Source organism: Opisthorchis viverrini (assembly GCF_000715545.1).
Source record: "Opisthorchis viverrini unplaced genomic scaffold opera_v5_92, whole genome shotgun sequence".
NCBI lineage: Eukaryota > Metazoa > Platyhelminthes > Trematoda > Opisthorchiida > Opisthorchiidae > Opisthorchis > Opisthorchis viverrini.
The window spans coordinates 275,791-297,824 of NW_008751748.1; the positions used below are offsets into that span (position 1 = coordinate 275,791).

A 22,034-nucleotide genomic window follows, 5' to 3' on the forward strand; every position below is an offset into this window, starting at 1 on the left:
CCGAATCTCGCAGCAAAGGGAAACCGTCAGCAACATAAGATTATGGTATCTTACTCTTAGCTGACTGCCCAAGTATATTTAATGAATCTTGTGATGACGAGATTAAAAGGACCGACAAATGCATGTATGAAATTTGTGATCTTGGTACTGTTTAGTTTCGTCCCTAAGTGGGGTTTATTAAACGCAATACAACACTCACAAGGTTGCTGAAAATTCTTCGACAACTCACGACCGGTTTCGCCCTTCTTGGGGCTCATCAGGTAGGAGCAGTGTCCGAGTATATGTCAACCTTAGGTTCTACTTGAATCCGAATTGCACGGAATTAACGAACTACGTTCCTTTGCAAACCAATTTGGTTTTGACGATAGATTCACCTGGAAGCCAGTTGAATCCTTCGCTTATGGTATTTTTAAGCTATTTGGGTTCAAGTAGAACATAGGATTGACGGAAACTCGGAGACTGCGCTTACATATCACGTTTCGCGGTATCTCGAATATCGTAACAACTGAAACACGAGGCGACCCGGTAGAGCACATCCAGTTGTTTAAAAACATCATAAGCGAGATATTCGGCTGGGTTCCGGGTGAGTCTCCCGTCAAAACCAAATTAGCATGCAAAAGTGTATTTGTCTGGGTTGTTAAATTCGTCTCTCACCTAACAATTAAGCAACGTATACTGTAAAGGCAACATTGTAATAGTTCGTCGTTAATGCGTGGCCATTATGGATGGAGCTGACCTAAACATGATAATTGACCGATCTTCCCAATCGCCATGGAAACAGGACACCAGTTTTGCGCCATCCATATTTTTTCGCTCCTTATCAAAAAGCCTACATGTACCCAAGTTACTCCCACTTGGACCGTCCTTCTCTCCTGGCACAGTTAGTCCACATCAACGAGGGGAGTACTGAACTTGGGTTTCGCTCTTATTAATGCTCATCGGTGGGGAATATCCTCAACCGAACCGGGATCGGAACCCAGGATATCAGGAGAAGAGGCGAGCCAGGAGAGTAGGACTATTCGGGTGTTATGAAGGCGAATTCTCCGAACCATGCAATCAGAAATGACTAACATTATATGCTATTGACGCTGACGATCCAAATGCTTCCTACAACGGCTGGATACGGTGGTCTCCTCAAGGTTGTCACTACGAAAAGTATCCAACCCCCCACTCTAGGTGGCTTCTCTAGAGTCCAGGTGAGCATTGAAACTACTGTTTCACTATAATATTTAGGCTTTACCCCGGTATGCTTAGGGTAAACCAACTTGCTGGAGTACTTGGCTGATGAACACGTGGGTTAGGCGGTTTTAAGAACAGTTTTACTGGGCAGGTGAAAGCCGTTTGCCTTAAACCGTGCTGGTAAAATTCAGGTGAATTAACTCCACATCATATGCTAGACTGAGTAAATCTGGTCGTTATATTCCGTCAAAATCATTCACCAATCGAAGTTTGCAAACTGACCGGTCGGTGCGGACCATTGGGGCGAAATGCCAGATTTTGGAATACATTGGAGTCTAATTGTAAAACTGTCACCACGGCTACGTCAGTAGACGGCGTTTGGTATAAAATGAGTAGCACGTCGAGTTCACCACATAAGTCTCCAGTTCGAAAGTGGGATATAAGTTCGCTGTTAGATTAGGGTGAGACAAAGTGGAATCGAATTCCTGAGGGAGCATTTGTCAGGTGGTTGTTCCGAAAGTCAGTGCATTACTTTGATTCTAACTTTCTTAAAGGGTTGGTTACTCCATACTGAGGAAGGACAAAGGACTTGTTACCTTAATGTTTCACCAACAGCTCAAGCGGGACGACCCCAGACTGATAAACGTACAAACGCTTCGCATCTAAGTAATGCAACTAACGCTACGGCTGTTCTAGTCAACATCTCACCATTCAGAATATTAGAGCAAGGTAGCACCACAGGCGTCTTTTGGGTGCTTGCGCAGATGACCTTACCTCCGACCCAAACCCTGGATGTCGCGCTTCGTGCGAAATTGGAGTCTACCTGTGCTCCTTCGGTGTAGAAGCCACGCCAACAGCCATCTAACTCTGAGTAATCGAATATCATCAGGGTGTTTAAAAATGCTGGCACTCTGGCCACTTTAACGAGTAAACAGGGATTAGCACCAACGTCAAGTATAATTGCATAAAAGATGGCCAACATCAAAGTGACGTAACCTATCCGGCTGTCGTCGCGGTCCTTGACCCTATAATCAGACTCGATTAAGCAAGTCAGCACAAATTTGGGTGGAAAACAGTTTGTCACATGACCAGAGCGCGCATCTTGATCTGACACGCTAGCTACGCGGGACACAGTTCACCTATAACCGGTGATCTATAATACGGTGACCAAGTCTCGTCTCAGAAACAGAATTATTTCAGAAGCATACGACTTTATTCGTAGTAATAGTAGCGTTTATCACTTGGTTGGTTGTGTAATGGAGCAGAAATGAAACAACACAACAACAAAACCAGCGTCAGAAATTGAGAAAAGCAACGATTGTACGCAAGAGTGACGGAGATAATCAGCACTAACACGAGGAGGTAGGCCACAGACCATCTACAAACCTGCCACCACGTTGATAATATACATACGAACTTGCACACGTGTCAAAGTCAGGGTTTGGTTGCGCGTGGCAGCAAGAGACCAGAGCACAAAACCGAATGGGACGGAAACAGAGCCATTTGGAACTGAGACAGAATCTGTGCATAGCCAAAAAACCTAGGTATGGGATTGCAAACAGTGGACAACTCATACGCCGGTGGATAAGTGGGGGTCAACAAACGCCGCAGCACGGGTAGGCAGGAGATCAATAATGGTAGTAGTGGGATGCGGTAAACTACTGAGTGGACCAGAAAGGCGATCACATATGGAAGATCACAGACCTCAATACATCTGGTTACCATTGCTCAAAGGAGCTCATACAGTTTTGCAAGAGATACCTTGAATTATGCAGTGAATGTGTGTAGCGGGGAGAATCCGGTTCAGATGAGTGGAAACATAGGACGTAGGGTGCGATGCGCGTAGCTGGCAACTGCTTTAGTACAAGTCCTCGTTACGCGGTGGCACGAAGAACGATTAGTTTCCGGTAGAACTCTGGAGTTAATTTCATAAATGCTTTGGGGGTGACGGCTGGTTTGAAAAAAAGACGACCAGGCTGATTAGTTCGGGAACAACGTGCGAGGTGGACTGGGGGTGAGCCTTATTTGGTTTGCAGTTTCTCTCAAGAATAGTAATAGAAAACAAGGAAAAAAGGAGTTCATGTGTATAGAGAGGTAGACGTCGATCTGAAGGTGGGTGCACGATGGCCAGTGCCCCCCGTCAAAAAAACGCAGTGCGCTGCAGAAAATGAAAATTGATAACCCCAAGCATTCTCGCCGAAACATGTACCACCACCCCTATATTGAATTGGCAACAACAGGAATTGGCATACAAGTAACGAAAGAACATGGAACAAGAAAAAGGAAAACAGACAAACAAAAGAGAAAAAAGCTAAATAAATACAACAGTTGAACAAAAGAGCAAGACATGGGGAGTGGACCGCAGTGTCCTCCTGGGGTTTGAAATGGAGGAGACCGTGATATGCAGACGTACGAATTGGTACAAATTCGTCTGGATACGAACGGCTGGAAATATTTACAAGGTCTACAGGTAGGGTCAAACTTCACCGACATCAAGGATGAGTTTCCCAGGTAGTTCAGGTGGTGAAGAGCAATCCCAGTTTTGGTTCTCACACTGGTTTGATTGGTCTATGTCGTTACGACAAACACTAGCGGTCCCGTCGAGTTCGGTCGATGGTTTGAGCTGAACCAATTGAAGTTTGCTTGGTTTGCGCCTACTCGAACCGCTCAAACCGACCCGGGGCAAGTTATTTGGAGTCGAAAATTTAACGCTTGTACCATTCAACGTAACGGTGACATCTGTTCTGTCGCAAGAGGATAGGGCAGCGCCGTTCGAGAATCTCTGCATTTCTCCTTCCAGACGGGGCACTTTTGCTGGTTTTTCACCAACAAACCCGGCGGGAGATGGGAACACACTTTGCAAGTAATCTTCCGAAGCATTCTTGTCCGCCACATCTGTAGGCATGCTCAACCCATCCTCGTCCATTTCGTTTTCGAACAAAGTAGCATCCTCTGCATCCTCATCAGTCAGCCGATTGAGGCCTTGTGTCCGCAAACCTTGTTGAAGTTCTGCCACACGCTCGGTCGGCTCGGATGTAATGTCTTTTATTGGAACCTGAAGAGGACGAAATGCAGCGAGAATCAAGAAGTGAACTGTTCATAAGAGTTCTTAGTCTGAAAGGTCAGATGCTCGTTGGAAAATTTTGTCTACAGCAGCGTCCAGGGGATCGTGTTCCGCATAAAAGCTTTTCTGGTCAGCTAGACTGAGTAGGAAAGATATGAAACGGTTAGGTTATTACCTAAAGAAAGTCGGGAAAGACGTAACTGGTAGTCTGGCGACCTACTCGCCCTGAAATGGGATAAAGACGGTTAAAAACAGTCATGGGCTTTGGTCAGTAATGCACTAAAACTGTCACTTGGTCATGGCGGTCGGACTTCGGTTGTGCAGTCATCCCACGGGCCAAGTAGGCAGCATTCTCATACTTCAACGAAGAACGGACGGGATCGAGAACGTAGACCCTAAAAGATGGACACTATGACGACTCATTGGTTGGTCGTGTGAACAATACGGTCCGAAAACAGATAAACCTCAACACAAAACGTAGACCCTAAAAGATGGATACTATGACAACTCATTGGTTGGTCGTGTGAACGGTCCGAAAACAGATAAACCTCAACACAAACCCTATTTGACTCCAAACGCAATTGCTGTGCATAACAGCACCAGAAGCCATGCGCTTATGGCATACTCCCTCGAGTCAGGCTAGGCCCCACAGCCAGATGGGTCAGAAGGTTGCCACGGGATCGGGAAGTGGCCCTCCAAGGACAGATCCAACACCCGTTGATTCGCGGTCCGGACTCTCTCACGGGATCGGGAAGTGGCCCTCTAAGGACAGAGCCAAGAACACCCGTTGATTCGCGGTCCGGACTCTCAAGTCAGGGATTAGGAGAAGGCTCACTGAACAAAACTCCACATCTTTTTACTACTTTGCGGATCAAACTTTTGAGCCAAAGGCTCAAGGTTGAGTACCTGAATCAAACGCCTCTTTCAAAGAGGGTAAACGAAAAGTATCCTTCGCCCTTAAAGCCCTTCATTCAATGGACTTCATCTAAACACCTCATCTAATCCCCATATATAAACTTCTACCCAGAAAAAGAAAAATAAACCAATAATAAATTCCAAAGATCTACCCCAACTTGTGGCTTTCAATACCATGTCATTTGAGCAACAGCACTACCCTACTCAGACTGCTTTTGCTTCCAATTTATGTACATTGTCTCCGAAATACGCATGGAAAGCCGCAGTTCAGTTAGACCACAAATCTCTCACGACGAACTCAAATTTAATCCGGTTCAGTCTTTGGATGTCTAACGATCATGATACGGCGGTTCACGATGCCTGCGGTGTGAGACTGTATAGAATCCCAGAGATGAGAGCGGATTGTGGTTTCACCTCGACGCGGCGAACGGTGGTTATTTGTTGTATTAGTATATTCATTGACAGACAGAAGCTGATAATTTCTATATAGATTAGTCACGGCTGATTTGGTCGGCAAAAAGCACCGATGCTGTGATTTGAGCGGTTGACATAAATATCCAGGTCGATAGCATAATTCACGCGGTAGATTTGAGGCTATTTCCAGCCGGTGTGAACTTCCAGCACAAGCGCTCACGTGTTATCTGGAGGCAATCGACTACAAACCAGGCATGTGGCAATCAGCTAACGGCGGAGAGCTCCAGTGGAACGTAGTCGTTCTGTCTAGACAAGCACTTCGACCCTGACGATGGCATTGTGACGGTGGACTTCCACCGAAGTGTACGCCGTAGGACGCAAGGCGATCCTTAGCCTCCACGGCCACAACGCTGAGCTAAGTTGACCCAAAAGCGCCAAGAAATAAACCAGTCCAGTGATAATAATGATGATTTGCAGAATGTGGGAAAATGGTGTGTACTGTCAACAGCTTTTGAAGTTATCAGCAAAGGATTGCCCGCACGTATCAATCGAAACCGGATATCGAAACGATCAGAAGTTTTTATAGGCGCCAGGGAAACTATACAAACAGCAAATACTGGTTCGCCTGCACGTAGGCGCCAGGGAAACTATACAAACAGCAAATACTGGTTAAGCCAGAGAACTGTTTATTTGGACAAGCTCTTTTTGACCAACTATACGTCGGGTTGAGACGACTCAGGAGCGGTTGGTCAATGATGTGGCAACGGAGCGTGAAAGCCTTTGCCAATCCACTCAGCAGCATTAGCAACTGTCGCCTCACCTTAGGAAGACTGGGGAACTGGGAACTCATGACTCTGATAAACGTGGCACCGTAACCCAACCAATGGTCGCCCTGCATCAGAGCTAGTATCTTCCAGGGATAGCTGTCTAACACTTGTATCAGACAGCTGAAACGCGTTAACCTCAATGAATTTACAGGGTCATCTTCTCTAAAGTAAGGCTTTCATTTCGATTATTTTCCTAATCCTCCATGAAGAAACTGAGCTAATGAGAACTGTTGTGCTTTGGTACGCGGGGTATACCGAGGTAACTGACCGACTTACTGATCTACTCACATCATTACTACTATATTATATGTCTAGGCCTAATCAAATTTGAACCCAAATTCCGCTCACTGAAGCTCCAAGCTATCAACTTTAGTTTGTGATTCTTCTCTCCCAATCACCAGTCACCGAGGATGAAAAGTACCAACAAGTACAATTGTAACTTGAGGCACTAATAATCTGAAGGTTGTGGACAGTTGGCAATATCGATTATTCTACCCGCGTTGTCATGGTTTGTATTCCACCGTCTTTAGTCAACGCTGGCGATTGTACATCGAGGGCTTGGGAATACAGAGACCGTTTGTGCTGAATTCTTCAGTCTTAATAAAAAAAGCACCACCACTGTGTACAGATCCGCATAACATGGACGACACTGACGTATCTACAATGGATGCTCCAGTTACGCTCGACCGGCGTGCAAGCTTGGCTGCTGGCATTCATCGTCAGACGACAAGTACAAGCGCTCCGGAAGTTGACTGCACGACACTTTCAAGCAAAACTATGAGCACACTCACAGCTGACTGACTATGCGCTAGGAATCGATTCGCCACAAAATCGGGCCAGTTAGGTATACACTAAAACTGACTAACTTCACACAGAATCATGGTGCAACTGACCACCAGAAAAACAAATTGCAATTAGAGTATGAATGAACTTCAAAAGGAGATACCCAAAACAATGCTATCATGGAATCCTGATCGGCTGGTCGATGTTGGAATTCCGCAAAGAGGATCATGACGTGATTCTAAATACACGCACACGCACACATACCGCATCGATCTTGTTACCCCGAGCGAGCACACATTCCAAATAGGATCAAGAAGATTGAATGGGGTAAGCTTAAAAAAGGCTTCCACATAAACAAACGCAGCAATCAATAGGAACGTAGAAGCGTCACTCACCTCTAACACTGCTCTGCTGTAGGTGCGTAGCTGCTCCCCTGTTACATAATCTAGCTCCGCGTGTGTTAGCTCATGGTGCTTGAGGGCTTCTTTACCAGTTTTAAATGCTTGATGACAATAGACGCAGGTATGAGCCGGTAATCGCATATGCCGACGAACCACATGAGCCCGAGCCGCACCGACGTACGTTGAGAAGAACAGACATACGGAGCATGCATACACCAGACTTCCGTGACCGGCGATTGACTGATCCTTGTCGACATTCATGCGAACAATATAGAACTGACCCGAATCCAATTTGTCCTCAGAGCCAGAGTGGTTGAATTCCACGTCTATCGGTGGAACGTTCGAATCGTATGTTGCAGGATAATCGGGCGATTTGGATGGACTAGCTGAAGAACCTCGTTCAACATTGTTCGCTTTCGCACTGCTGGCTGTCGTTGACAAAGCAGTCAGTTTTTCCGAATCCCTATGCTGTATAGAGGGTTGGTAGACCTGAGAAGCAAACTGCCCACCAGAGGGTCGCACAAGTCCCATTGCAGTGCAGGATAACGGGCGATTTGGATGGACTAGCTGAAGAACCTCGTTCAACATTGTTCGCTTTCGCACTGCTGGCTGTCGTTGACAAAGCAGTCAGTTTTTCCGAATCCCTATGCTGTATAGAGGGTTGGTAGACCTGAGAAGCAAACTGCCCACCAGAGGGTCGCACAAGTCCCATTGCAGAGGCTCGTCGCGTTCCAAACTGGGAGAGATCCAAATCTGCCAATGGTTTGATCACGGTTCCTTTCCATTTCATTTTGGCCAAATGTAGCAGCACGTGATTTGGCAGCAGAGTATTGTCTTCTCGGCTCAAGCGGCTGCAGTGCATCGCAGCTGCTTTGTATCGTTCCGGCACCTTGGCATGTACGCCTAAAATGTGTTTACGTATGTCACCCATTCCGTGGGGTGAAGAAGAGGCACAGCCGGAACAACAAAAATAACGTCTGCCGCGACGCCGAGTGATAAACACTTTGTGTGCACTGTAAACGTCCATCTTTTCCTGTTCAAAGAGAGAAAATATTTTCTATTAGTAAAACCTGAGGTATGTAAGATTGTTAGGGTAGCTGCAGTGAATCTGAAACACGCTGTCGAAAGTCGAGTGATACAATCAGCCAGTCCCTGAGAAACGGCGCGGTAGTCCGCTACCTGTTACCCCTCTGATACTTCTTGTTAAGCTAAGCGGCATTTTGTATTCAGTGGGAAATGAAATCCTCCATGGCTCCACACCTTTGACGGACAGACGTCGAGGAGACAGGCAACTGGAGCCGGGTAGTGAGTGAAAGAAAACCGCACGACTGCATCCTGATCCCAGAAGACCTGGGAGAAGCCGCTCCATGATCAGCTCAAAATCAGGCATGGTATGACCCCCCACGAAGAGTCAAACACCACCTTTCCCCATGGTGTTCCCTCCTTGCAACATGACAACCAAGAAAAACCGAGTCGTATTTCGGTGGTAGAAATCTATTGCACTGCTCTGTCCGTCCTGAAGCAGCATCACAGAGGGCAAAAAGTTCTCGGATTTGATCTGATGCTAAGTTCGAAGGGCTAGATGTCGGGCGTAAATTCACCGGCATCTAAGCGGACATCCTCCTATTTGGCCATACATATTACTGAAAAATAGGTCATAGTACTATAAAACGAATGCATATTGTGTTCAAGTCCGAATGCAGAAGGCTACGGTTCCGGGGTGAGGCGATAACATGAACTCGAAGTTCACTTCAGCAAGCGGACTGTCCACAGGCTATGAGCAGAAGTGGGTAAGGTAATCTGTATACGATTGATTGGGTTTGAGTGCATTGTTACGCTTAATCCCGCTTTCTTGATAGCAGACACTGGCCCTAGTGAGACATCGAAACATCGCGAAGTTTTTCCCCAAGTGCGTACAGATATGATGCTGTCTGGGCGGGAGTTTGGACAGGCAAAATTTCGCGTAAATGACCTTTGATATTTTGATATATTCATTGGGCTAAATAAGAAGGATTACGCATTCCACATTTCTGATCCGATAAGCCATAATATAATATCGCGCAACGCACTTTTACTAAAGCTAAAAACGGAATCAGAATGAATGTACTCAACAGAAACTGGGGCAGTGAGAGACGTTATGGCTTACGAAATTCCGGGTGGCGAGATGGACAAAACTTAGGGCGTCCCAAAAAACACCATATCTGTTGGGGTCTACTTAAACAAAGGGTGTATATAACCACATATATACCACCTGCATCTCAATCGTAATACAGCTGGGATTGGCTTCAATATCCGCACACGTGAGGGAATCGGAGCGCGACAACATTACACCCAAGTAAGCTGACCATACCCATGTGCGCAGAAGGAGACATGAAACCGCAACTGTTACCCTCACATGACGTATCTGCCATATAAACGCCAATCAAGGTAACCAAACAGGCGAAATCAGCCGAGACTATGAGGTAACCGATGTACCACGAAACGAATGACAATGAAACGGACGGGTAATTCTTTGAACGTAACCGGTAAAAAACCATGAATATTCATCAACACCAATGGGTTGTCAGCTGAGCCACTCCGAACGACAGTAAACGAGACCATTCATTGCTTGAAATGAGGTAGCACGTGAGCTAATGCTTGCACAGTACACCTTGGATAATTAGAGCATGCTTAGACCAACTCAGGGGAGGGCTGAAAATGACTCCTTTACCCACGAGAAGCCGTCATTTATTGCTCAAAGACGTTGTATCTGATTGAGCCAAGATGAGACTGGATGCTCTAGATTGTAATCGTCCAGGCTGAGCACAACAGTGGAGAATCGACATTGAACCTGACGTTCTCGATGCGTTGGTTTATGCAAGATAAACCGTAGCTGAAAGATTGGCTCACAAATTCAAAAGCAGAGTAAGACTTAAGTGATCTCTAAGCTAGAAAAGACCTGGCCGTTTTCTATTCCCATTGTAGCATTGCATGAAGGACTGCATGTTTTTATCCATATGCACAATGCGTGGCATAGACAGTTGCTTGGTATTCATACAAATTGGGAAAGGGATGAACCAAGAGCCCATAGAAATGGGATCAATAGATGGTCGCCGATCCACAAGCGGCCAAACAACCATAAAGCTACTGACCCACATACGGGACAAAACAAGAACCCGTGTGATGCTCGCGAGAAAAGTGCAGAATCTGCTTCACAGAGAAACCAATCAGCCAGGCCACTAATGTCTGGTCTGTGTGCATGTGCGGGAACTGGCGCGCTTGGTTCGAAGCATATACAGGACTGTACACACGTTCGCGTGAGAGACGCATGTGCCACAAGAGCGCGAACCACTCCGATGAAGTACAAACATATGCGCACGCGGAGGAGCAGGCGAGTGCAAGCGCACATGTCTGAGAGACTTGTTCTATTTGCATACACACAGGCACATCGACATCGTCGAATGTTCGAACTGGTGCCAGAACGAAAATGAATGAACGAGGGAAAACGTCAAGATGACGCAATCGGTGCATGAAATCAAGTTGTCGCGACTCAAAAAGCAACTAGGTCTAACGTATGCACGCACACAGATATAAGTGGCATCCATAAAGAACGACCTGATGGTAAAGCGATTGAAGTGAACGAATTGGTGAGAAAAAGTCGGCTGGTCTCCTCAAGATACTGGTGACAGTGGCGACAGTTCATCATGTGTCAAACGGAGACGAAGTATCCCTATGAGAAGCCAGTTGATAGACATGGTCGAGCGCTTAACTGTTGACGGCAAACAGTAGTAGAAAACAGAGCAATACAAATCCATCGCCAAATTCCCATCATCTGGAATGTTACAGGCACCGTAATAGGGCTACAGGGCAACAAAATACAAAGGAGGGAACACCACGGCTTTGAGATACTCTGGTATCATTATTATCTGGTGATGTGCCTTCTCGTCACTAAGGCCGACTGAATAGTCGGGTAATACGATTACGGAATTGCGTGATGAACAGAACTTAAGTAAGACTAAAAAAACACCAGGCTCTGGAACGAGAATGGTAAGATCTCACAATGTACAGGAATGACTTTGACACACTAAATCATGGACGAATATACTCACCTCCAAGACAGGAAAATAACTCGGTGGACAGTAGCCCTCGACTAGGCTGTGCAGTGCATCTGACGAATAGGGTAGATTGATTACACGTTCGACTTCCTCTGTACCAGAAGACTGTGCTAAAGTCAGTTGACATATAGGATCCTCTGGAGGTTTGGGGTTTTTCTTATCATCAGCTAACGATGCAAGTTCATCCTCATTTGGATCACGCAACCCATGTAGTCCGTCTGCAGAACAGTTGGATTGCAATTCCAAGCTGTCCATGTTAATCGATTGGTCCAAACCTTCCGAATTTACATCAAGATGATCCGAACTATCATTTGTCCGTGACTGACCCAATGGAGAATTTACTGCCAGCGGCTTCGCTGACGGTAGAGATAAGGATGATGAAGTTCGACCAGAAGGTGGCGCTCCCACCGGTGGTAATTTTGTCAATTTGATGGGCCTATCCATGGCTAGTCGTAGGAGCATATCGTCCGGGTAGATCTGGAAATCGTACTCACGTGCAATCCGTGAGGCCTGACAGCAAATTGTAATGAACTCGTGCGGAATCCGAGCATGTACACCCATAACGTGACGGCGACTGTCGGCGAGCGTGGCTGCACGAATTTTGAGATCTGGTGCTCTGGTGGTAATAAATAACCGACCGCATGGACAACGAAAAGCCAAAGTGCGATCGCCCTTGCAAATTCGAGTCATCTGATAGGTAGAATAGATGTGCATTTTTGCCAACATGTCATCCAGGTGGGCTTTCGTTGCCCCAGCAGCATCCATAAGTTGACGGAGAACGGGCTCGGAAAACGGTAGGGATAGATCGACAATGCTGTCAGCGCCTTCAAGCCCAGGGATGGAAGAGAGAGCGTTGAGGTCCAGATTGTCAACCGTGGCTGTGGACGAATGAAACTCACTAAACGATTCCGGGGACTCAGGCGAGTGGGGAGGAGAGGAGTGAGAATACATATCACCATTGGCAGGGCTGGCAACACTCGAGGGTACAGAGAATGTGAGGTCGTCTGGAGGAATGGGCGGACGAATGCGAACCGTTACGCGATTTTTGGAGCCTGGGACAACTGCCGTAAAGTGAGACACGTAAGCATCCTGCGATTTGGAGTCCGAGTTGGCACGTGATGGACTGGAATCTAAAGAGTCACACTCTGTGATACCATTTTGGCTGGCACTGTCATTTGGCGACGGTGACCGATCTCCTACAGATTGGAAGGCTTCCGATCCATGTCTGCGATGCATGAAATCGCGTGCGAGACGTGCCAACTTGTCGTCCGAAAAGAGCGTATACTCAACAGGATCAAGTCGTGAGGCTTGGAGACAATGGCGGAAATGCTTCGTGGATATGCCACAGTGTGATCCAAGAATATGTTTCCGAACATCAGCCAGAGCATGTGGTGAAGAATAGGAGCAGTGGTTGCATCGGTAACGTCGAAAACCACCGCGTGTGTCCACAATGACTGACAAGCGACTGTATACTTGCATTTTCTGTTCCAAAAATTCTCGTGTTGCGATTGGCAGATGGCGAGTCAGTCTTCGAAGAATGACGATGGAATAAGGCAACGGTACCCGTCTGCGACCAGCCTCCAAAAGACGTGGTTTCATAAGCCGCATGGCTAATTGCTCTTGCATCTCCTGGAACTTTTCCTCGCTCTTCGGCAGGTAGGTAAAGCGTAAGCAATCCTTCAAATATTCTCTAGGAACTTCCAAATGGACAGTCAATAGATGGCGTTTGAAATCTCCCAGTCCATAAGGGAATACCTTTTCACACTCAGGACAAACGGGGATACGACGGTGGTTTTCCTTACCCAAAATTCGCACAAAATACGACGCGAATTGGTGCATTTTTGCTACCAAAGAGTCCAAGATGTTTGGTCTGATACGACCTGTAAGCTCTTTTCGAAACTTTGTCTCATCAAAAGGAAAGGAAACCAAGTCATCAGCAGCTCGGGCCCCATCGGAAGACTTGACTCCACAGCCCAATGAATCAATGACTCCCTCTGCCGTCGAGTCCATACATTGTCTGTGTGCTTCCAGTCCAGAGTTTTCGAGCAGCTCGAGGGGCTTGTCCTTCTGAGCCATAGCAAGTGGATGAGTACCAAGTTCAACACTGGTGATGCCGGGAGATTTGGAAGTGACATTCGTTAGACCAGGTATCGAGGATGGTGGTGCTCTGTTGGGCAGTGCCTGGGCTGATGAAAGAGGGTTAGTAACATCAAAACCAGTAAGACCCGTGAGAGCTGCAGCAGCCATTGCGGCCACAGCTGATGCCGCATCGGATGCTGACATATTAGTACCATCAGGACATCCGGTTGCAGTGATTTCTTGCAGCTTCTTCAACGCAGCCGCACTCTGGAGTAGCGATAATGAAGGGTCACGAGTGTTGCAGCCTCCAGCAGGATTCCAAGACACTGAGGTTGAAGAGGCTTGGCAGGAAGTATTCGCCTGAAGGCTAGGACGCGCAGAAATTGAGGAAACACATTGCTGGTTACGGCCAGCATAGCCAAATTTCGAAGCTGAGGGTCGGGCAAGAGCAGCTAGGTTCATTGGTGATTCCGATTCATCCTCGTCTTCAGGTGAGGACGGCCGAACAGGATTCCCGTATAAAGAACCGAACATAGTCGCATTAGATCCCAGATTGTTTGTCCCTAGTGCACCAGGCATCGCCGACGAGTTGATTGTACTTTGACTGAGTGATGGATCAGGGAGTACAGACAATAGATTAGAGTCCAACAGCCGGATATGCAGCTTCTCATGTACGACGACAGCCTGTTGGGGAGAAGGAAGGAAAGCGATGAGTGAGGTGTCACTTGCCGTCAGTAAGCAATACTCGACACGTTCGCCAAAAATTAACAAAAGTAGGAAGTTCGGAATAACAAAAACGAGACCATTTGCCTACCATCTACATCTAAATATTCAGCTAATTGCAAAGACCAGTTATAAACACATCAGCCTTCACGAATATTGTCAGCATAGCCCGCAAATCCTGTCTGGAACTGAAAGCCAGTGGTCTTCAGTTTTCGTCAACGACCTTCACCTCTAGTAGATTTTGGAAGCTAGGACGTACGTGACAATGTGCATTTTGAGGTGATCCTGAAGTTACATGAACATTTGAATTGAAATCAGAAATAGGGACCCGTTGAGAGACTGATCTGAGTGGGCGTGGCTAAAATAAGCAGGAAAGCTTCCAAACGCTTTCTGTGCCTGGTGAGAGCACTTAATGTTGGGAAGTGTAAGATGTGTACAGCTAACCAACCTAGAAAATGTCAAATAGCAGCGGCAACTTGCAACTGACCAGACTGTTCCGTATGAGCATTTTGTCCGTATGCGCTCTTTAACACAGACCGCAAGCATATCACCAGGACGCCACTTGTCCCAGACCCATTTCTCTGTGCGAGATTCTAAACTATATAGTGTAAAGAGAACTACGGTACGTGAAATAAGCAACACAGCTATCGGAGTTGATCAACTTTAGTTTGCTTTCATGGAGAGATGCCATGGCTTGATTTGACAGACATCGTCCCCTTCAACAGCAAGGAATCCGACAACGTTCCAATAGTTGAAAACGTCTAAGCTCTTTGGTTTGCTATGGCCAGATTCCACAGTCATACAACAAGAGTGCTTGCGTAGACGGTTAGCAATATAAATCCCATCTTTATAAGGGATACCACTAACACGGTTGCTGAAAACTCTTCGACAATCCATGACCGTTTTCGCCATTCTTGGGGCTCATTAGGTAAGCCCAGTCTCCGAGTTTCCGTCAACCTTATGTCATACTTGAACCCAAGTTGGACAGATTTCGACAAATACAATTTGGTTTTCAGGGGAGACTCAAATGAATCTCTCGTTTGTAATATTCTTCAACTGCATGCCCTGCACAAAGGCCACCTGTTATTTCGTCTTCCTAATACGCACAGGAAGTATGAAATGATGTAACACTCAAACTTCCTCAGACTCTCAAAAATTGTGAAATTCTTCAAACTTTTGCAGACGATAGGGCCAACAGCAAATACTGACTAACATGCATTTACAGTTACATATTTCTTAGCGAGATGGAAAACATATTTAATTTTGTGTGGATTCTAAAGTGTCTCGTATTGTCAAGAGAAAACAAAATTACAGTGATTCTTCATCCTCAACAAGAAATCGTCACACGAGAGGACGCTTAACAAAGAATCAACTTGCGTAGATGGTGCTTACGATAACCCAAGCCGCCCGAACGCTACCACTGTCGTTTGGGCAGATTCTAAAAGCCTCATCATTTCACCAATCGGAAGAACGGTACGATTCAAAAGCCTCTGATAAGTTTCAATCAGTACCGAACGCGGAGTAGAAAGTACATGCATATCTGACTATTTCACCGGTTGTCCCTTTCACAATACCGAAGGATGGTGAGTTCCACTCAGAACTGTTGATAACATATACAGTTCTTTGAAGGCTCTTACTGGAATACTAATGAACGTCAAGTTCATGTTCGGAAGTCAGTATTGGCTGAATACCTGTGGCATCGATCTTGTCCCGTTTCAGTGACCTACGTTCACCCACATCATTATCAACAGCATGACATCAATGTTCGACACTGATGCATCGCTGCCGTACAACCATGATTCACCTGAAAGTCTTTATGAAGAAAAGAATGAAGGTGGGTGGGGAAGTGACTTAGTGTTAGCTTACTACAATCATTCCGAAGTGCCTATACCTCCAAACTCATTCAGGCAATCTGGATAGAAACTGACGAGGACGGCAGTGACATCGATTAGCAGCGTCTTCAACCAGGAGCAGTGGGGATCATTCAGTCCCCTCACATCATTCGATCCTGAAAGGCGAGTCGCATCGACAGCACCCAGACTCTTTTAAATATCTTTCATACCCCTCTTCTAGATCAAAAGTTGGCCACCTCTGCATCACCCAGATAGGCTGCATTAGCTGAGTAACTGATCGCAATCTGTGTAACGTACTAGCCTGTGTACCTTGTACAGGTCTGCCCAGTTAGCTTGCAGATGATTGTTACAGGCCTGAACAACTAAAAGTAAAGATCTCGAATCTTACCACTCGGCAGTAACCAGTGGTATTCAAAATTTCGGTATGGTGAGCATTCTACGTGAAAGAAAATCGCCATGCTGGAATCACATCCCCTAAAAACTAATATGGATCTGGCAACGTTTGTTCTTTTCGAACCACTGCTGACTTCTGCGCCGTCGTACATCTGACTCGGTTGTCCATTGGTAAGCTAGGTTTTCCAATTTCTAACGCCTATCGATTGGTCAAAATTTCCAGGGCAATGACTTTTTGTCGCTATTATCTCGATGCTAGTGATATACCTTCACTGCGGGGTGGAAGCACCGGTAACATCATCATGAGTAGATCGTACCACTTGTTAGTTAAACCGATTTACTATCAAAACACTTTTTCCCCAGATTTCAACATGCTCAGCAGCATGTTCACCAAAAAATTGTCATTTACAAATAACTATGACAAAGGAGTGCACTAGAATCTCTAATTAGTGTGTTAGTGTAGTGGTTGTCTTGAGGCCCCCATGCGGTTAGACGAAGGCTGTCAGTTCGACTGGGTTTGCTGGTACTGGCTTTCATGTTTCGCTGGTGGATCACGAAGTGACTAACACGAGGTCGTTTGCAAAGCAGACTATTCTCTGGCATCCGAAACACATGACTAAGCCGACAAAACCCATGGTGTATCATCTGCTTATCAGTTGAACATGAGTTCTTTCTCCGAGAAGCCATTCGACGGAACTTAACATCACTAATCCGGTGCTTCAACCAGAGGTGGGCAACAGTTTATGGAACGTTGGCGGCTCCTCTGCCTTTTGCCTACAAGGACCAAATTTATCAATCGCACCGAGGCATGGAATGGATTGCGTCGTTGCTCCGTACAGCGAAGATGAATTCACACTGACAAAGATAAAAAAGCAGCTTCAACCTTCCCCATTAAGACTAACACCACTGTCCAGGCATATGAACCGCTTCCTCAACTAGTCTCAACCGTCCGTGCAACAGCGCATGGCAGATGTAAGGCGCATAGCAAACCGTGCAGTAGAATTACTTGGGCCACTTACAGTTGGTTGCATTTGTATAGGTACTGATCTAAGCTATACCGTTTTCGAAGTCAATTTTTATAAGTGAACGAATAGAGGGTGTTCCGTTGTACACTTTTATTTAAAATCATGATGTGTGGAAAATCGAATAAGTCTCCTGTATGCGTCCGTTTGAAATTGTGAGGTTTTCCATTATTGGTAACATTTTAAAAATCACTTTGATCCCACTTCATTATGGGGCTTTTCCGTTATGGTATTTAGTTGTTCTGGCTCCATTTCACCGATAAATCTACCCAAAATTAAATAAACTGTTCGTTCCATTGACGTAAAACACCACTCATAAGGTTACTGAGAACCCTCCTTCAAAGAACATCATAAACGAGAAATTCAGCTGGGACGCATGTGAGTCACCGGTAAAAACCAAATGGACACGCAAAAAAGCGTATTTGACGGAAACCCTACGGTCCGCAATTATCGCGTGATAGACGACGTCAGCTGTAAAATCGTGTTCCTTTAGCACGAACTTCAAGAAATGCGGTAGAGACAAAAATGCTGTAGCGAAGAGGAGTCTGGTTTACAGGGGAAAAACAAATGGTCAAAGTTAACTAGGCTTTCCAGTAACAAAGGGAACTGAAATTAAAGTGCGAATTAAGAGCTACTGTACTTGTATCGTGTCTTCACCACGGAATCATATACATTCTTGCCCCCTAGTAAAGATTTAAAATATAACCGACAAACAGGAACAGTCAGAGGGAAGAATACAATGTATTTTCATCTTCACCACTTTAAAAATAATGGGATATTGAGTTCCTGAGGTCCATGGTTGAACAAGAGCTTCCATTCAATGGCACCATTAGCAATTTTTTTATTCCCACCAGCAGTAAACCACCATGCGCTCTGTAGGACGTCCGATGACACCACCAGCTGGCTTTCCGCCAAGCTACTGCGAAGTCGGACTAACCACAGCTAGCGCTGGTCGGTCAGTTGTTTGTCCTGAAAGCAAATACATTGACCGCGTCAAGCCTACCACCAATCGATAGTACACTGTTCGATATCACACCGAGTGTTTGAAGACGAAGCGCTTGCAGTCAAGTTGCTTTGTGCGTGTGTATGCAGCCAGTCGTGCTTAGTTGCTTGCTTGTATGCATGCACGCGTAATCTAGCGCAATGGCCCACGATCCAACAGCAACCGTGGCCACAACAACAACAACGGCCACAATACGCGTGCCCGCCAAGGCATAACACTTCGTTCAAGCGTCCTCAAGCCAGACAACCGATTTCTGCATTGTGGTAAGCTCCCACACCGACCGCTTCGGTTTGCCCACCCAACAGCTGTACAACAACATTCATGTCACTCTACGTGTCCTCACAAGGCAACGCAGCCATACCAACACAACCATAGACACATACAGCATCCAACACACAATCTGGGACCTGAAGCGATTGACCATGGAGTCCAACAGCCCGGTAGCGCGCGGACAACGCTAAGCCGCGTCCGTTCGTCCGCCCATCATTTTGCTGGCTGGCTCTACCATCCACCAAGTTCTGTCCCTTTCGTGTGTACCCACTCCATTCAGACATACAATGTACATACACGCGCACACGCGTGTGCCTCGCACCACACATACCAGGACAACGCGGAGGAACCTGCAGTCGCGCAGGTCAATGATACGGTGGTCGTCACCATCTCACTGCCTGCCTTTCTCTCCTGTCCCATCCATCTCTGCATTCCCACTCAACCAGAAGAGACCACGCCAGCTATCTTCTTTGTGTGTTCCAGGCAGGCCTGAGACCTTTCCATCGGGCGTGATATAGTATGCAAGCGGGCGTGGAACAAATGGTGATTTGTGGCCCGAACAAAGACTACGGTTAGTTCCACCACTAAATGAACTGGAGTAGCAAACATGGGTGGCAAATGCGCATCTGGGCGTGCCAGTTAGGTGATGAATGGCATAGACGACGCTAAGAGTAAGCCAGTACGAAAATCATCGCCGGAGATACGCACGCTCAGTTGTCAGGTACGGACCTATGGCCAATGAGTGCGACTAAGGGGCTGGTAGATTCAAACAGCGTTCTGGAGAGAAACAACAAGTTGAGCCGAAGTGACGCAACTGGAACTGTTTCGCAAGCTTATATGCATAATTCTTTAGAAAAAATCCTCAAGAATCGTGCAATTCGTGGAACACACGTTTAAGTCATCTGCTTAGGAAACCTGTCACAAGAAGTTCTGACTGCTTAGATAATAAGAGCCCGGGTAAAACCACCTGTCTTCTTGAGGATGGAGTTCTCACAAAGGACAACAGAATCCATCCCGTGATCCTACTGAGATCGAAGTGAGATAGGATAGTTGTGCATAATCAACGGTTGAAGTAACTCACTTTCCCTTCATGAGAAAAGGTCGCATGCTCGGTTACCAGATGCTTCTCGGTGGACACAGCTTGACATTCAGAACACCAGTAGACGCGACATCTGTAAGCGGTAGACGAGGTCTGATGTTTGCTAGCTTTGACCGACCGTAAAGCAGTTGGACAAGTTGAGGCATGCATTTGGAAGTAATTCCAACGCACCGTGCTCATGTTGCAATAGGGGCACCGGAGAAGAAAGACGAAGGTTGGTTCCAGCTCATGTTTAGCCGATGAAGGGCACTTGCTCAAAAAGGCAAGATTTATGTGTTCATCTACCGATTCGGTGTCACTGCTGTCCAACTTTGTGGGGGTCACTTCTTGTTTGTTGCAGACCACCTGTAAAAACAAAATCAGAAGGTAATGAAAAGTAAAAATCAATGGATAGAATAGAGGCTACATTGAGTTTGGCTACCGGTTTACAGATTATCTATTCAATCCACTCCGACCCGATTCACTGACGTGTGTAGCTTGAGAGCACAGTACTGAATGGTTTACGCACTATTTCATTCTCTGTAAACAAGTTCGGCACGTACGATTTTTTTCCTGGGCAGAGCGGAAAACAGCAAGCGGTAAGTTTCCCATGAACTCGTAAGAATAGCTTCATCACCCAGACGAAGCCACTGTGGCTGAATGTATCGACCAGGACTTGCTGCACCTGCGTCTTCTAGTTGATAACGGTATGGTATGCAGTAAGCGGTAAGTTTCCCATGAACTCGTACGAATAGCTTGATCACCCAGACGAAGCCAATGTGGCTGAATGTATCGACCAGGACCTGCACCTGCACTTGCATCTTCTAGTTGATAACGGTATGGTATGCAGAAGACGGGAGGCAGTAGGAAGTGAGCGTAAATCCGTACAACATATCAAAACCAAAACAGGCGGAAAAGTTGGAAACATAGTGTGAACATCCTTCGTCGTTCTCTGACCCGTCATTGTCGCTAATTGATATGAAGAACGAACAGTGAAGTTGAGAGCAACGAACTCTGGTGAGAAGCACTTGAGACTAGCACTTTTTAAATTCCGGCATTTTGACGCCCTTTCGTTGGGCAACTACCAAGGCAAACTAAGATAAACCCATTAATGGGACCCAGGCGCACGTGCGTAGAGTTTTGGGACAGCAAAATCAAGCGCAAACAACTCTTGTCCTTATCGTCAGTCATTCGATTCAGTCATTGACCATTTGGTTTCTAGTTCCACTGGGTGACGTCTGCTCAGCATGTCGGAATCAACACCAAAGACACTTTCTTCCATAAGTCTACATTGCACGAATGTCCCATAGATCGTTGTTCATCCGTCTATCGTGCAGCCTTACCAGTTACAACCCCTATAAAGCATGTGCCGTACTCTGTTAAAAGTTCGTAAGAACCTTTGTGCAGCATCGGTTCAAGATGACCCGGACGAACTGTTAGAAACGGCGTTGCTGGGTTGAGTGATGCCTTGTACATGCTACCCTTTGGTTAGGGACTGTTTCTCAATTCGTATGGTCAGGCGTGGCATCTCTCTATGTCAACACTCCACACAGGGAATTCAGTGGTCCCGACTGAGTGTCATGCGATATTTTCCCTCACACGTATTGAATTCAGGCGAGTCTCGAAGTTTAGTGAAAGCGATGGACATCCGAATGCATACATAGGAAGAGAGAAGGCAAGTAACATAGGCTGATCTAATAAAAACTGATCGAAAAATGTTAAATTTCCCGCACTGCGCACTGTAGAGTGACCCAAAGAAAAATCCATTGTGCAGAAACCCTATGTTATGGAAGGGGAATACTAGCTGATATCTAGGACTTGCTGGTGTCTGGATATTTGCAGCAAAATTGTATCAGAATCGTGTAAGAAGGCTCGATTTTTGATGGGCACACTCGAAATGGGTTAGTCCATGGCACAACGGGTTGGCATATATATA

At 46.2% G+C, this 22,034-nt stretch overlaps 1 protein-coding gene across 1 annotated transcript in view; it reads right to left on the bottom strand.

Annotated features, from left to right (window-relative positions):
* Nucleotides 1-2,374: 2,374 nt before the first annotated feature.
* The window catches only part of T265_05087 (hypothetical protein), a gene marked incomplete at both ends in the record, with an annotated part of 44,582 nt that continues 24,922 nt past the window's right edge, over nucleotides 2,375-22,034 (bottom strand). The window contains 4 exons of the mRNA XM_009170004.1: nucleotides 2,375-4,234; nucleotides 7,578-8,150; nucleotides 11,672-14,440; nucleotides 20,102-20,464. Of these exons, the coding sequence (XP_009168268.1) occupies nucleotides 3,656-4,234; nucleotides 7,578-8,150; nucleotides 11,672-14,440; nucleotides 20,102-20,464 (4,284 nt within the window). The remainder of the gene's footprint in view (nucleotides 4,235-7,577; nucleotides 8,151-11,671; nucleotides 14,441-20,101; nucleotides 20,465-22,034) is intronic.